This window comes from Merops nubicus, unplaced genomic scaffold (assembly GCF_000691845.1).
Source record: "Merops nubicus isolate BGI_N331 unplaced genomic scaffold, ASM69184v1 scaffold24159, whole genome shotgun sequence".
In the NCBI taxonomy this organism is placed as follows: Eukaryota; Metazoa; Chordata; class Aves; order Coraciiformes; family Meropidae; genus Merops; species Merops nubicus.
In genome coordinates, this window is record NW_008630570.1 from 1 (window position 1) to 16,141 (window position 16,141).

At 54.3% G+C, this 16,141-nt stretch overlaps 1 protein-coding gene across 1 annotated transcript; it reads left to right on the plus strand.

Annotated features, from left to right (window-relative positions):
* Nucleotides 1-524: 524 nt before the first annotated feature.
* LOC103779722 (microtubule-actin cross-linking factor 1-like) lies at nucleotides 525-13,945 on the plus strand (the record flags this gene model as incomplete). Its single annotated transcript, XM_008947368.1, has 13 exons — nucleotides 525-701; nucleotides 1,183-1,306; nucleotides 1,629-1,837; nucleotides 2,577-2,894; nucleotides 3,502-3,668; nucleotides 5,127-5,283; nucleotides 6,422-6,539; nucleotides 8,698-8,729; nucleotides 8,805-8,939; nucleotides 9,409-9,538; nucleotides 10,345-10,544; nucleotides 11,417-11,912; nucleotides 12,474-13,945. Coding segments are annotated over 13 exons (3,735 nt in total), but the record flags the coding sequence as incomplete, so codon positions are not given.
* Between the last annotated feature and the right edge of the window lie 2,196 nt (nucleotides 13,946-16,141).

A 16,141-nucleotide genomic window follows, 5' to 3' on the forward strand; every position in this document is an offset into this window, starting at 1 on the left:
TGAGTGTCCCCAAGGGTGGCGCCTCCACCCCCTGTCTGGGCAGCCTATTCCAGTGGTCTGTCACCCTCAGATTGAAGAACTTTTTCCTAACATCTAACCTAAATCTGCCCTTTTCTAGCTTAAAGCCATGAGCCCTCCTCATGTCACTACAAACCTTTGTGAATAGTCCCTCCCCTGCTTTCTTATAGGCCCCTTTCAGGCACTCAAAGGTTCTTATAAGGTTCCCTCCAGAGCCTCCTCTCCTCCAGACTGAAGAACCCTGGATGGCAGAGGGGTGTTTCTCTCAAGCATCTGGCTGGACATGTAGCACATACCTTGGTTGTAGGACAAGAATTGTCTTCTTCAGGGCTTGGGCAGGAGTAGCACCCTCTGTCTTGATGTTGGTCTGCGTGTTGCCTCCTGTAATTCCTTTAACACGTGGCAAGATTGGGAGTTTTTAGTTTTTTTTCTTCCTTGATGAATTCTGTGTGTTTTCCAGCAGGTTGCTCTGTGCCTGTGTTCATCCTCTCATTGCTCCTTTGCAGTGCACCAAGCTTGGCTCCCACCTGAACACCTTGCTGGACCACTACCAGCAGTTCCAGGAGGTGGCAGAGTCCCTCAGGACGTGGCTGCAGGAGAGCGAAGCTGGTGTTGGAAATCTGCTCTCAGAGACAGTTTCTTCAGACCCGGCTGTTCTGCAGGAGCAGCTCGCCAGCACTAAGGTTTGGGTCTGTGGGGTGTCTCCTGGGGGAGCCCTGGGGCCTCTTTGGGGATTTGGCTGCTGCTCTGAGCAGTCAGCAGCAGGAAGAGACTGGACTCTTTTGGTGGTTTTTACTGGTTGAGAGCAAAGAGAGACCTGCAAGCTCAGCAGGTCCCAGGGCTGCACATGAAGTGGAGCCAGAGACTCTTCTGAGAGGTGCTCACAGCAAGGACCAGGGGCTCCAGTCATGGACTGCCACAGGGGACATCTCAGTGGGACATCTGGGGGATGTTCTTCCCCCATGAGGATGGCTGGGCCCTGGGACAGCCCAGAGCTTCTGACCCAGCTCTGCCTGCAGCACAGGGTTGGACCTTCTGTCCTATGTTACTGTATTTCCTAATGATTTGGTGATTAAGTGAAGAGCAGGGTTTAAATGGAGCCCTGAGCTCCTCACGGGTGCAGGGGACCCACCACTGATGTTGTTTTATCTTGTGTCAAAGCAGCAGCTGCAGGGAGACCTTGCTGAGCATCAGGTGCCTGTGGAGAAGCTCCAGAAAGCAGCTCGGGCTCTGCTGGAGGTCCAAGGGGAGCCAGCCCCGGACCACGGGCACATTCAGGAGACAACAGGTACAGAGCAAAGGAGCCAACTGCATTAGCAGGGGTGCTTGGGGAGGCTGTGAAAACAAACCAGGGAGGGAGGAGGGATGAAACCTCCCACTGTTGGTGGAAGGTGGGGTAAAGGTGCCCAGCTACACATCTTCAGGGCTTGCATCTGCACATGGGGAGGGCTGTGATCCAGCTCGGGGTCCCCTGTGTTGCTGCTGAGTTTGGGGATGGGGATTCATCATCAGTGAGAGCTTGGCAGGAGCCAAAGGTGATCCTTGGTGCCCTCTGAGCACCAGGTGAGAAGTTCTTTGCCACTCATCCTCCTTGGTGCTGACCTCTGCAGATGCCATCGTGAGCCGCTTCCAGAGCCTCTCCCAGCAGCTGGCCGAGCGCTCAGACCTGCTGCAGAAATCCATCGCCCAGTCCCAGAGCGTCCAGGAGAGCCTGGAGAACCTTCTCCAGTCAGTGGCTGACATTGAGAAGAACCTGGAGAGGGAGCAGCCAGCCACACTCTCCTCTGCCTCCATCCAGGACTCGCTCGCCACGAGCGCGGTAAGGCTGGTCCCCCACCCCTCCCCTCGAGCCCCGGGGCAGGCAGCTGCTGGGGCTGAGCTGCAGTGTTCTGAAAGCACAAAAAAGACCCTAAAAAGGGATCTTGGAATCGTTGAGTGCTTTGGGTTGGAAGGGATCTTTCAAGGTCATCTGGTCCAACCCCCTGCAGGGAGCAGGGACATCTGCAGCTAGAGCAGGGTGCTCAGAGCCCCGGCCAACCTCCCCTGGAATGGTTCCAGGGATGGGGCAGCGACCACCTCTCTGGGCAGCCTGGGCCAGGGGCATCAGCATCAAAAATCTCTTCCTGATCTCTACTCTAAATCTCCCTTTTTGAGTTTCAAACCATCCCCCCTTGTCCTGTCCCAACAGGCCCTGCTCAAAAGTTTGTCCCCATCTTTCTGACAGGCCCCTTGGAAGTCCTGAAAGGCCCCCAGGAGTTCTCCTTATATATGGACAGCACCTTTATTTAATTTCTTTAAGCCAATACAGAGACCTGTCCAAAGTGTCCTTCCTTCTTTGCTAACAAGTAAGGCTTGGTGATCAGGCACCAGGGAAAAGCAGAGAGGGTTGGGGACATCAGAAAGGAAAAGAAAATTGGGATGGAAAACTATTCTGGCCTGACGCTGGTCGTGTGGAAGCACGTGCTGCTTCCAGGGCTGGCCCAGCCTCTTGATGCCAGTTCAGTCTTGCTCCAGACCCTTCCTGAAACAGCCCCTCTCTGTGCCTGTGCTCACTGCAGAAGCTGAAGCAGGACATCGCCCGGCAGAGGAGCTGCCTGGAGGCCACCCGTGAGATGGTGACCCGCTTCATGGAGGGGGCCGACAGCCCCACGGCCTCTGCCCTGCAGGGCAAGCTGGCGGAGGTGACAGAGCACTTTGGGAGGCTGTGCCAGCAGCAGCAGGACAGGGAGGACGTGCTGAAGGGGCTGCTCCCCAAGGTGGAGCGCTACGAGGAGCTCTGGGAGCAGCTGCAGCACTTCACGGAGAGCAGAGCGCGGGCGCTGGCGGCCGGCAACCAGCCCGAGCGGGACATGGCCCAGTTCTCCCAGCACCTCCAGGTGAGGGCCAGGGGGAGAAGCATCCACCTGCACTGGGTCTCTGGGGTGTTTCTTTCAAAAGGGATCTCCAGCCAGGCTCTTAGGGGCCAGATCAAATAGAGCGAGGCTTTACCAGTTAAAGACTCTGTGGGGTTACTACAGCCAGATCCCCAAATGCTGGCAGCAAGTGTGGTGTGGGGTGTGACAAAGCCCTCAGAGATGCTGTGGGACATGGTGGCTGGTCGTGGCTGCATGGGATTCCTCCTCCTGACTCAGGAGTGCTCTGCTAGAGGGGGTGGTTTGGCCATGGCCTCAGCAATGCTCTAAGCTGGCATAAAACCAGACACTTGTGCTGAGCAGGGGTTGGTTTGGCTTGGTCTAAGGTCCCCCATCCTGTTCACTGCATGGCCTTGCAGCAGGGAGGGTAGGACGTGCTCCTGCAGCTGCTTCAAGTATTTGCTGAGCTGGATCTGGAGGAGCAGATGGGACTGAGCCATTCCTGTCTGTTTGGTGCTGGTGCAGTTCCTGGCACTGCCCAGGGAGGGTCTCTCCAGGACAGTGCAGTTCATCCCCTCTGCCCGAGCGTGCTGGTGGGGACACGGCTGACATCACCTTTTGCTCTTGGCAGGAGCTGAATTCAGAGATGAGGCAGCACCAGGAGGACCTGGCCACCCTCGAGCAACTGGCTGCAGAACTGGACTCCTGCAGCTTTGCCTCCAGTGCCTCCCAGCAGCAGGAGAAGCTGCAGAGCCTGAAGAAAGACTTCCTGCAGCTGCAGAAGGTGGCAAAAGAGAGGTGAGTCCCAACGACCCCTCCACCCCCTGGGGAGATGAGCTTGGAGGTGGCTTTGTGGTCAGAGCAAGACCTTGTGGAGATCCCCTCTCCACGGGGAGGCACGAGCCAACTCTTCCTGCCTCTCTCCTCCCACAGCAGGAGACATGAGGCAGCTCACTCCAGCTGACGCTTTAAAAAAAGCCTTGGCTGGGGGCGTTGTGAAACATTCCTGGTGCTGCAGGAGCTGGTGCTCCAGCACTTCCCGGGGTGTGGGCTGCCACAGCTCCAGCCCACAGCCTCTCTCTGAGGGGGAGAGGGAGCCTGCCCCAGGCACTGGCACTCCAGGAGGTGACAGAGTGACGTGTCCCCAGGGTGCCCCTCAAGTGTGGGGATAAAGGAGCTTTAGTAGCAACTTGAGCTTGAATCAACCGTGGCAGCTTGAGCAGAGTCAGAGAGGCAAAAGTGAGGGCCCACCCAGCTGGAAGAGGAGGAGAAGGCTCCAGGGAGAGACCTTCTGGTGGCCTTTCAGGACTTCAAAAGGCCTGTCAGAAAGCTGGGGACAAACTTTTTTGCAGGGCCTGTTGGGACATGATTAAGGGTGATGGTTTTGAAATAAAGGAGGGAGATTTAGGCTAGAGAGAAGGAAGAAATTTTTGGCACTGAGGGTGTTGAGCCCCTGGCCCAGGCTGCCCAGAGAGGTGGTCGCTGCCCCATCCCTGGAACCATCCCAGGGGAGGTTGGTTTGGGCTCTGAGCACCCGGCTCTAGCTGCAGATGGCACTGTCCCTGCAGGGGGTTGGACCAGATGACCTTGAAAGGTCCCTTCAACCCAAACCAGTCTGATTCTGTGGCATCTCATGTGCTTCCCTGAGCTGGGAGGTCACAGCTCCCAGGCTGTATCTCCAGCATTCCCTGGAGAATACCTGGAAGGTGATGGGGAAAAGCAGATGGATCTTGTGATGGTCCCCAATAGCTCAGGCTGCTCGTGGCTGCAGTTGGCGAGGAGGGGCTGTGGCTCCCAGCCTGGGGCTGCCTCCTTCCTCCAGGATGAGCTGAATAGATGCAAGCTGTGGACAGGGAAGGGGGGGCAGCCCAGCCTGGCCTCCCCCAGGCTGCAGCTGCCTGGGGCGAGGCGACATGAATGAGCCTTGTCTTCCCAACAGCTTCCCCTGGGACAAAGAGCCAGGCACAGAGCCAGGCAGGTTGGCACCCGTGGTCCCGTGGCCGTTGGCTACCACAGAGGTGCTGGAGTGGCCCTAAAAATGCCACTGGCTGTGGTTTAGGGGGGCCAGCAGCAGCTGAGGGGCAGGCTGGGACGTGCACCCCTCCTTGGCTGGCGCTGCATGAGCTGTTCCTAAGCAACATCTAATAATAATAATAAAAAGAAGGGCTCCTAGAGACACAACTGTGCCACATTCAAACGGGGGTAATTGCAAGGCAGAGCACGAGCTCTGACTCTCTGAAATCTTTTCACTTGCAGAGAAAAGGATGCATCGTCCTGCCAGGAGCAACTGGATGAATTTCGGAAGCTGGTCGGGGCCATGAGGAAGTGGCTGAGGGAGAGTGAAGGCAAAATGCCACCTGCTGAGACCTCCCTGGGCACCCAGGAGCTGCACCAGCGCAGGCAGCAGATCCAGGTGGGCAGAGGGAGACAAAACCAGGCTGGGAAAGTTGGCTGCTGGTGTGGAAGTGCTGCTGTGTGGAGTAAATCCCAGGAAGAGGAGCCCTGAGAGGTGTTTTATGGTCTCGGGAATCCTGGGCTCCTCCTTATGGTCCTGGGAATCCTGAGCTCCCCTGTACTGGCTGCTGGGCTCCAGCCCCTGCTGTGTGGCCATCCAGTGGTCCCTGGCCTGTGGAGGAGGCAGCAGCGTGGGGGAACCCTGGGGCCCTGCCTGGTTTCACCTCCCTCCTCTCCCCCTGCCCACTCTGGGCAGGATTTGGGATTTGGGAGTGGGAGGCTCAAGCATGCTCAGTTTTTGCTGAGTGTTTCCCCTTGCTAGCCAGGGAGGGTGACCTCCTGTCCTCCAAGCCCCAGCTCCTCTCCAGCACTGGGAAGCTGTAGACTGGGATGTGCCAGAGGTCTGGCTCAGAGGCAGAGCAGCCTCTGCTGAGTCACACACAGCCCCATGGGCTCAGCCCAGGCTGTGCACACAGGGGGAGGGAAGTCCCCAAAACAGGAGGAGGGAGGAGGAGATTTCCTCCAGCAGACCCACTAGTTAGGGAAGAGCTTTTCACTCTGATTCCCTCTGATGAAGAGGAGTGTAAGGACACCCACGTTCCCAGTGCAGTCTCATTGCCAGAGGCCCTTTGCTGCTTCCCTGGGCACTGTGTCCCAGAGCCACCACAGAGGTGACAAGTGAGGAAGGGAGAGCTGTGGCCAGGCAAGCACAGCCTCCATCCCAGCCTTTGCTTTTGACCTGGAGAGACCTTCTGGTGGCCTTTCAGGACTTCAAGGGGCCTGTCAGAAAGATGGGGACAAACTTTTTAGCAGGGCCTGTTGGGACAGGACAAAGGGTGATGGTTTTGAAATAAAGGAGGGAGATTTAGACTAGAGAGAAGGAAGAAATTTTTAGCACTGAGGGTGGTGAGCCCCTGGCCCAGGCTGCCCAGAGAGGTGGTCACTGCCCCATCCCTGGAACCATCCCAGGGGAGGTTGGCCGGGGCTCTGAGCACCCTGCTCTAGCTGCAGATGTCCCTGCTCAGTGCAGGGGGGTTGGACCAGACGACCTTGAAAGGTCCCTTCCCACCCAAACCAGTCTGTGATTCTATGACCAGGATCTCCTAGAGGAGTGGAAGGGGAAAGGGGCCCAGGTGGAGGAGATCAGCCGCAGAGGGACCCTCTTGGAGAACCTGATCATGGAGATTACGGCCCCCGACACCCCGTCCAAGGCAGGTGAGTCGCAGCCTGCTCTCCTGAGGACACCTCCTTCATCTTCCTGAGCCTGCCTGAAGCAAAATATGGGCTTATTTCCCCCTTTCAACAAACTTCAGAGGTGATCCAAGTATCGTGGGGCTCAGCCCTGTGGTCAGATCTCTGGGGCTCGTGGTGTTCAGGGACCAGCCGAGCACTCAGAGCTCACCAACGTGGCTCAGTTTGCTGTGGCAGAACGAGCACAGAGTTACCCTGCTTGTGCCAGGAGCCCAGCCTGGGCACACATGCCCACCTTGGGAGGAGCACAGGAGCTTCTGACTGCTGCAGCGTGGGGATCCGGGCTCCTGGCCCTGCAGGAGCTCATGGAGGAGGCTCCTGCTTCGGCCTCTTGAGGGCTGGAGTGTTTTAATCAAATTCCAGGATTTGGGTTTAATATCTGGATGAAGCTGAAGACTGTGATATTCTGACGTGATTTAATAGTCTCCTTTTTGGCTTCAAGTCTGTGAAGCAATGAGATTATGTCTGGTTTGTTTGGAAAGCAACTGAAAGATGCTGTCCAGCTTGTGAGGACAAGTCCCTGGGCTCTCATCCTTGATGGGGCATTTCTGGGAATTCCCAGTCTGGATATTTTTGTTAGGCTTAACTTGATGAGCAGTTCAGTGAGGAACCTCCAAGAGAAGTGGGGAGAGGCTTGTTGTGGGTAACCCCCATGGTCACCCACCTGGTGTGACCAAAGCTGCAGCCTCTTCCATCCAGGAGAGCTTTCAAATGTGTGGTTAGAAAGAGAGAGACTTACCCAGTAATGCTGCTGCTGAGTCCCACTTTGGTTGCAAATGTCCCTGTGATATCTGGTGTCCAAGGAGGTGACAGTGGCACATCCTGTGTGGATCCTCTTGGCAAAGAGAGCGTCTCTGTGCACCAAGGCGGGTTGAAATAGTTCCATCCCATAATAAAAGGAGACTATGGGGGAGTTAATCTCTCCAGGGGAATTAATCCCTTCAGGGCAGGCTTCCAGCAGTCTCATAATTCACAAAACCATGCTCAGGGCAGCAGCCTCCAGGCGGGGAGCGATGACCAGTGGTCCCCAGTGTTACAGTCTGTGCAGGAGCCACGTCCACCCTGGTCTCAGGCAGGGCTGGGCAAGGTGCCCAGCTCCAGGCACCCTCTGAGGCAGGAGCAGCTCCAGACACCCCCTGAGGCAGGAGCAGCTCCAGGCACCCCCTGAGGCAGGAGCAGCTCCAGGAAAGCGAGGGGGTGCGGGTGTGTTGAGAGGAGGAAATATTTGGAGGTTCCAAATCGAGCCTGGTGCCGAGCCAGGGGCTTTGGCAGCACCAGTCATGGTGGGCAGTGTGGTCCGTGGCGTGGAGGGCTCTTCATCACTCACTGCCTGCATTCCTAACGGGGCTGTCCTGTCCCTTTCTGTCCCCATCCCCTCTGCCCAGGTGCTGCACTGCCCGCTCCGGGAGGGTCAGTAGGCAGCGTGAATGGATACCACACGTGCAAAGGTGAGCTCACCATCCCCTCTGTGCTGGCACACACGTGCCCAGCCCACTGAGCCCTCTCCCCCTCCATTCTTGTCTGTGTGTTTCCATCAAGCACAACGTGACACTGTCAGCAGCCTGTCACAAGTGAAACGAGCTTTGCGCGTTCTCAGCACATGCCCCGGGACAAGCAGGAGGTGTAGATGTAGCACTTGGGGACGTGGCTTAATGGTCATGGTGGTGTTGGGTTGGACTTGAGGATCTTAGAGGGCTTTCCCAACCTTCCTGACTCTGTGGTTCTGTGCTGGAGGGTGCAGGTCGGGCTGAAGGACGGAGAGGGGCAGCTCTGGGGAGTGCCGGCACCCTGACACCCCGCTGGGTGGTGTTAAAAGCTGATAAATGGGAGATCCTTTCCAGGCCTGCAATTAAATTTATTGGTTCTAAGGGATTATAACGGCATCCAGCCCTTCAGTCTGAGGAGCAGTTTTAATTACACCCCGTTACCTGCTGTTACTTCACCACTTCAGCCGAGAGAACAGGGGCATAAAAATGACTTTAGCTTTTGGTGTCAAGTTATGGAGCTCTGTCTTATCTATGACATTGTGAAAGGGGGGGGGGGGGCTCAGCTTGCTTTGGCCTCCCAAAAACAAGGGCGTGGGGCCAGGTTCAGCTGGGCTGAGGCTGCTCTCTGGGGACAGATCTGACCGAGATCCAGTGCGAGGTGTCGGAGGTGAGGACGCGGTACCGGGGCCTGGGCGCGGCGCTGCGGGACCGGCAGCAGCAGCTCTCGGCCATGCTGCAGAAGATGCAAGAGGTGCAGGAGGAGGCCAGCTCCATGCTGAAGTGGCTGGAGTCGAAGGAACAGATGCTGTCGGAGCTGGACGCCTCCTCCTCGCCCACCAAAACGGAGACGATGAGGGCCCAGGCTGAGCACAACAAGGTAACTTCTCTTCCAGGGCAAAAAAAACCTCAGCGTCTCCTCCCGAAGGTCCTCGGGGATGGGTTGTGTTGGGGCAGGACTAGAGGGATTAGAAGGAGGTTCTGCAGTGGGTTAAAGGGCTTTCCCTGGAAGGGATCACGGGCAGGTCTGTGGAGCAGGAGCTCATGTGCTCTGCTCGACCTCTTGGCTTTCAGACCTGCTGCTTTCAGGCGTTTGGCTCAGGGGAAAGGAGCTTATCTATAGCCCTGGTTACTGGGTCACTCCAGCTCCTCCTGGAAAGCAGTTCCCAGCCTTTCTCTGCCCCTGGAGCCAAGTTAGCTCATGATATTGCTAATAAAATGAAGTGATTTCATTAAAGACTAAAAGAAAGAAGCTGTCCAGCTCTGGCTTGTAGCTGCTGCTTCGTTCCTACTCGGTGATTTCATTCTTTTGGCCTACATCTGAAGAAGTTCAAATGATTATTTTCCAGGCATTTCTGGCTGAATTGGAACAGAATTCAGGGAAGATCCAGAAGGTGAAGGAAGCACTTTCTGGCTTGCTAGAGAAATACCCAGATTCTCCAGAAGCAGCGAACTGGAAGAAGATGCAGGAAGACCTGAGTAAGTGCCTGAAGCATTTAGTGAGGCTCCTGTCTTGAATCATTAGAAGCAGTTCAGGATTGCAGGATGATTCCAAAGTCACAGCAGAGCAGAGTCACTTCTCATTAAGATTCAGCAAATAGCAAACTTATCTCCAAGCTGTCTGGTGTACAAGGTGTTCCTGAGATGAGGCCTGTCATGATGAATGAAATCTCTGTGATGGATATATATTTTAAAGACTTGCCTCCTTAAATTACTTCTTTAAAAGAAAAAAAAGAAGGAAAGGGGGGAAAAAAAAAAGCATTAGGGACATGGGATGATTATTTTGATTAAAAGCTTCACTGCTTCATAAAATTCTAGTGATTACTGAGGCTCTCATAGGTAAGTAGGTGTTGACCAAACAAGACTGTGTATTTAAAAGGAAGCCCAGAGATTCTCTTCTTTGAAATAACAGGACTGTGTTAACAGAATTCTCCATCCAGGAGATGTGGATGTGCTGTGTGAGGACTGATACAGATGAGAGTATCCTCATTTGTCGAGCCAGGGATGTGAGATGGCTCACCCAAGGTTAGACCAACTCGTGGCAGTAGTGACCAGAGCACAGAAATCCTGCCTGCAAGTTTCTCAATGAGCTTCAAGGCCACGTAGCCATTAGAAATGGCCAACAGCTTGTTAGATGGCGAGCAGCTAGAGCCACCCTAGTTCTGTTGAGAAGCTGAGAAGGTTTCACCTCAGGGGAACTAGGGGAGGGGGATAAAAAACCCTTTTTGCTGGGAGGGATGGGCTGGCCAAGAGCACAACCACCACCAATGCAGCTGGTGCTTCAGATTGCAGGTGGGAAAGGGCCAGCCAGGCGACGGCCGAGCGGCAGCAGAAGCTGGAGGAGTCGGTGAACCAGCTGGCCACCTTCCAGGCTGCTGAGGCCCAGCTGCGCCCGTGGCTCATGGAGAAGGAGCTGATGATGAGTGTGCTGGGACCCCTCTCCATCGACCCCAACATGCTGAACGCACAGAAGCAGCAGGTCCAGGTGAGCTGGGAGCTCTGGAGGCGTCTCCACGGTGGGTTCGGGACAAAGGAGGGAGGGTGGCTCATCCAGTATGTGAAGTGGCAGCTCTGGGAGGGGAAGTGGTGGTGTTCTCATCTCTGGAGGGGTTTAAAAGCCATGGAGATGTGGTGCTGAGAGACATGGTTTAGTGGTGACCTGGCAGTGCTGAGTTAACAGTTGGGTTTGATGGATCATAAAGGTCTCCTCCAACCAAAACTATTCCATGATTCTATGGAAGATTGCACTCGGAGTTGTTTAAGTGCTCTGCCATGCAGTGGGTGTTGGGAGACCTCATGGCTCCTCTCCCAAGCCTTCCAAACCCTGCTGAGCAGAAACTCATGTGAATAACTTGAAACGGGTGCAGCACTCCAGCTCCTTCCCCGCACTGGATTGACTCATCAATGAATCACTTGGCCCCTCTCAGAGGGTGAAATTGCTTTAAACAAGACCTGTGCTGATGCTCTGCAGGACTTGCTAATGCTGCCCCTCTGCCTGCCCTTTCTGCACCTCCTTCTTCCTAATCCTAACATGTCCATAACTGGCCATGCCATCAAATAAAATGCCCCAGTTAACACAGATTTCCCTCTCCTCTAACTGGTTTGTGTTACGTTACAAGCAGCAGGACAAATAAGAGTGAGAGCAAAGTCCTGGAGTCGCAGACCCCTCCCAGCTTTTTAAGTTGCAGGGTCACAGTAGATCTGTGGTCTGCCCAACCCAGTTGCCTTCCCACCCCAGGGATTGTTCCTGCTGACTCCATGGGCTGGATCAAGCCCCTGGAGGTCTGGTTTGTTTTGACTGTGTGTACTTGGAGCTGTCAGTTTTATGCAAACATTTTTATGTTATTTCTGTTCCAGTTTATGCTGAAGGAATTTGAAGCTCGCAGACAGCAGCACGAGCAGCTCAACCAGGCAGCTCAGAGCATCTTGACTGGCCCTGGAGATGTTTCTCCATCCACCAACCAGGTGCGGGAAGAACTCCAAGGGGTTAATCAGAAATGGTCCGAGCTGACAGAACGCCTCAACTCCCGCTCCAGCCAAATTGACCAAGCCATAGTGAAGAGCACCCAGTACCAGGAGCTCCTCCAGGGCCTCTCGGAGAAGGTGAAGGCGGTTGGGCAGCGCCTGAGCGGCCAGTCTGCCATCAGCACACAGCCTGATGCTGTCAAACAGCAGCTGGAGGAAACCAGCGAGATCCGCTCGGACCTGGAGCAGCTGGAGGAGGAGATGGCAGAGGCTCAGACCCTCTGTGATGACCTCTCCGTCCTCATTGGGGAGCAGTATCTCAAAGATGAGTTGAGGAAACGTCTGGAGACGGTGGCGCTTCCTCTTAAAGGGCTGGAGGACCTAGCAGGTGAGACAGAGCAGAGAAGTTGCTTAAGAGATGTTGGGATGTCAACCTGCTTTTTGCCAAAGGGCTCTCCCCTCACTGGGTTTCTTAGAATAACAGGGGAAGCACCACTGATCACTTTTTAGGGTGCTTCATGGGTGTCTTAGCACAGGAGAGGTCACACTCCAGCCCCACCTGAGCATGGAGAGTGAGCAGAGATGTCCCACTGATGTGTCTCTTCACTGAGCCTGCCTGGCTTGCACCAGTGTGGCATGTGCCGGGCTCAGAAAAATGGTTCCTCAATTCAGAATGGGGCCTGGAGAAGACCCAGTGGCCACCCTCTAATCTTGGGATGCCTCTTCTGGTTTCTGAGAGAATAGAGAAGCGAGACTGCTGTGTTCTCATTGCCCGTTACTACTTCAGAAACTTCTGAATCAGTGAGCAAAAAAAGGCCCGTGATGCAATGGAAAACTCCTTCCTGTTCATCACGACACAGTTGGTGCATCTGAGATGATTTTCAATAATTGCACTTTGATAATTTGATTTGGGCTTAATTGTCGCGTTCTGATCTCGTTTCCCTTCCAGCCGACAGGATGAACCGGCTGCAGACCGCGCTCGCCAGCTCCCAGCAGTTCCAGCAGATGTTTGATGAACTCAGGACCTGGCTGGATGACAAACTGTGCCAGCAAGCTCAGAGCCAACCCATTTCTGCTAAACTGGAGAGGCTGCAGAGCCAGATTCAAGAACAAGAAGAGTTCCAGAAGAGCCTCAACCAACACAGCGGCTCCTACGAGATGATTGTAGCCGAGGGAGAATCTTTGCTGCTTTCTGTCCAGCCTGGGGAAGAGAAGACCACCCTGCAAAATCAGTTGGTCAGCCTCAAAACACACTGGGAAGAGCTCAGCAAGCAGGCTGCTGATAGACACTCTAAGCTCAAGGACTGTTTGCAGAAAGCTCAGAAGTACCAACGGCACACGGAAGATCTCCTGCCTTGGGTGGAGGACTGCAAGGCGAAGATGTCGGAGCTGGAGGTAACTCTGGATCCAGTGCAGCTGGAGGCAACTCTTCTGAGGTCCAAGGCCATGCTGGGTGACGTGGAGAAGCGCCGCTCCTTGCTGGAGATGCTGAACAGTGCTGCTGACATCCTGATCGACGCTTCTCAGGCCGACGAGGACGACATTCGGGATGAGAAGGCTGGCATCAATCAGAAGATGGATGCCATCACAGAAGAGCTGCAAGCCAAGACTGGCTCCATTGAAGAAATGTCACAGAGGCTCAAGGAGTTTCAAGAGAGCTTCAAGAACATTGAGAAGAAGCTGGAAGGGGCGAAGCATCAGCTGGAGATCTACGATGCGTTAGGGCCACAAGCCTGCAGCAATAAGAATCTGGAGAAGCTCAGGGCACAGCAGGAGGTGCTGCAAGCCCTGGAGCCACAAGTGGATTATCTGAAAAACTTCACTCAAGGTCTAGTAGAAGATGCCCCGGATGGATCTGACTGTTCCCAGCTCTTAAGCCAAGCTGAGGTGGCTCAGCAGGACTTCAAAGCTGTGAAGCAGAGAGTAAACGACTGCTGTACGCTCATGGAGAGCAAGCTGGAAGGGATTGGCCAGTTCAATAATCGGGTCAGGGAGATGTTCTCTCAACTGGCAGATCTTGATGATGAGCTGGACAGCATGGGCCCCATTGGGAGAGACTCTGACAGCCTTCAGTCCCAGGCAGAGGATGTCCGTGCCTTCCTGGGCAAGCTCCACAGGCTCAAGTCTGACATTGAAGCTTCTGAAAGTGAGTGCAAGAAGATGCTGGAGGACGAAGGGAGCCCCGATTTATTAGGACTGAAACGTGAGTTGGAGACACTGAATAAGCAGTGCAGCAAACTGACAGAGAGAGGCAGGAACCGTCAGGAGCAGGTGGAGATGACCCTGTCCCGTGTGGAGGACTTCTACAGCAGGCTGAAGGAGCTGACCCAGATGACAACCGCGGCGGAGGAGAACGAGGCGTTGCAGTGGGTGGTGGGAACAGAGGTGGAAACCATCAACCAGCAGCTGGCAGACTTCAAGGTAAGTCTTTATGCTCTAATGTTTCATAAATGGCATTTGGTGCTTGAAGGTCTGTCCAGTGTTGTGGTCTTTTTGTGTAGGACCTCTGGTCTTGGAGCTCTCATGGCTTTGTTCTTTGTTGCTATCGCGTCAGCGTTTTTGGGGTAGTAAAATGTCCTTGCTCTGGAGAATGTAAGATCAACTGCTGGACTTAGTCTGTGGTGAAAAGGTGAAGAAAGTTTTTGTGATGGGGAGAAAAAAAACTCTTCCCTCTTCTCATGTCCTTGTTCTGGAGGATGTAAGATCAACTGCTGGACTTGATAGTCTGTGGTGAAAAGGTGAAGAAAGTTTTTGTGATGGGGAGAAAAAAAACTCTTCCCTCTTCTCCTTGTGATGTGTAATGTTGGCATGCCAGGACCTCCTGGGCTTGCAGAAGTGGTTGGCATTTAGGTTCCGGGGGAAGGAAGGATGGTTTTGAGTCCATCAGAACCGTAAGTTGGCATCATCCAAGAGTCTAGACCAGATCAGATCATCCTACAGGTCTTTCTAGCTGGCCCACCATTCCTGTTTGTTGTTCGTGTCACCTGGGCCACGTATTACATCTGTTTTGGGGCTTTTGGGTACAAATAAAGCCACAGATGAACTGTGGGACAAGGAAGACACAGAGGGAATACAACCAAGGCAGAGTTTTGCTGTGGGCTGTTCATGTTTCCAGCAAAGAGCCAATGGAGATCATCAAAACTGGCATGAGATGCTGAGAGAGGGAAGAGCTGGGGGGTGCTTGGTGTCTTTTTGGTACAGTATTGCAGTGGTGGGTCCTGCTGTTACACCACATTAATTATATTAATGCTCCTTAGAAATTCTCTTGCTGTGAAACTTCTATTACTGATGTGCTCAGGAGCTGATGATTGGGCTGATTTACATCTGGCTGCTCGTTTCCTGGTGCTAATGGGGATGGGAGGGGGAGGAGTTTTTACAGCCATTTACTTTTCATCTCATGGCTAATTGATCCCGTTCCACCACTTAATAGCTCTGTGATGAAACCTTCCTCAGGACAAGGTATTTCTGTTTTGGGGGCTGCCTGTCCAAAAAAAAAAGAGCTTGGAAGTGTTACTTAGAGGGCAAACTTCAACTCCTGGGATCGTGTTGCTGTTAACTCTTGAGATGGGCAGTTTTGTCTTGAGTTTATATTGATGGGTAGGATTTAACTGCATCATTAAACACCACGCAGTCGCTTGGAATAAATATATCCAAAAAGGAGTTTCTAGTCCTTAAAACCAGTGAAACTTTCCTGCAGAACAAGGGATTATTTCTGGCTGAGCAGCTCTCATTAGAAATGGTGATGAAACCCAGCCCAGCTTAACCCATCCCAGTGCTTGCACTTGGTCTGTATCTTGGTGACCTTGAGGATGACCCTTTAAGACAACAGTGGCCAAGGCTGAATGAGCCAAGGATGCTTTGGGGAGGGGGTGAAGTGTCCTTACCAGGGATCATTCGTTGACTATGAAGGCCACAAGGTGCACTTGGAGTTGTGGTTCATGGAAAAATGAAAGCTGGAGCAGTGATGGTGGGTTTTGCTGTGTAATCACAGAATCCTGGAATGGTTTGAGTGGGAGGGGACTTTTCAAGGTCATCTGGTCCAACCCCCCTGCAGGGACATCTGCAGCTAGAGCAGGGTGCTCAGAGCCCCGGCCAACCTCCCCTGGAATGGTGCCAGGGATGGGGCAGCGACCACCTCTCTGGGCAGCCTGGGCCAGGGGCTCACCACCCTCAGTGCCAAAAATTTCTTCCTTCTCTTTAGTCTAAATCTCCCTCTTCTAGTTTCAAACCATCCCCCCTTGTCCTCTTCCAACAAGCCCTGCAAAAAAAAATCTGTCCTTATCTTTCTTGTAGGCCCCCTTGAAGTCCTGGCAGCCCCCAGCAGGTCTCCCCAGCTGGAGCCTTCTCCTCTCAGCTGCCCCAGCCCAACTCTCTCCTGCTGGGCTCCCAGCAGAGGGGTTCCCCCCTCGGGGCATTGCTGGGGCTCCTCTGGCCCCGCTCCAGCAGGTCCCTGGCTCTGCTGTGCTGAGGACTCCAGAGCTGCCCCAGCACTGCAGGGGGGTCTCCCCAGAGCTGGCAGAGGGGCAGGATCCCCTCCCTGCCCTGCTGCCCACGCTGCTGGGGGTGCAGCCCAGGCTGCTGGGGGCTTTTGGGCTGGGAACACAATGGAATGGCTGA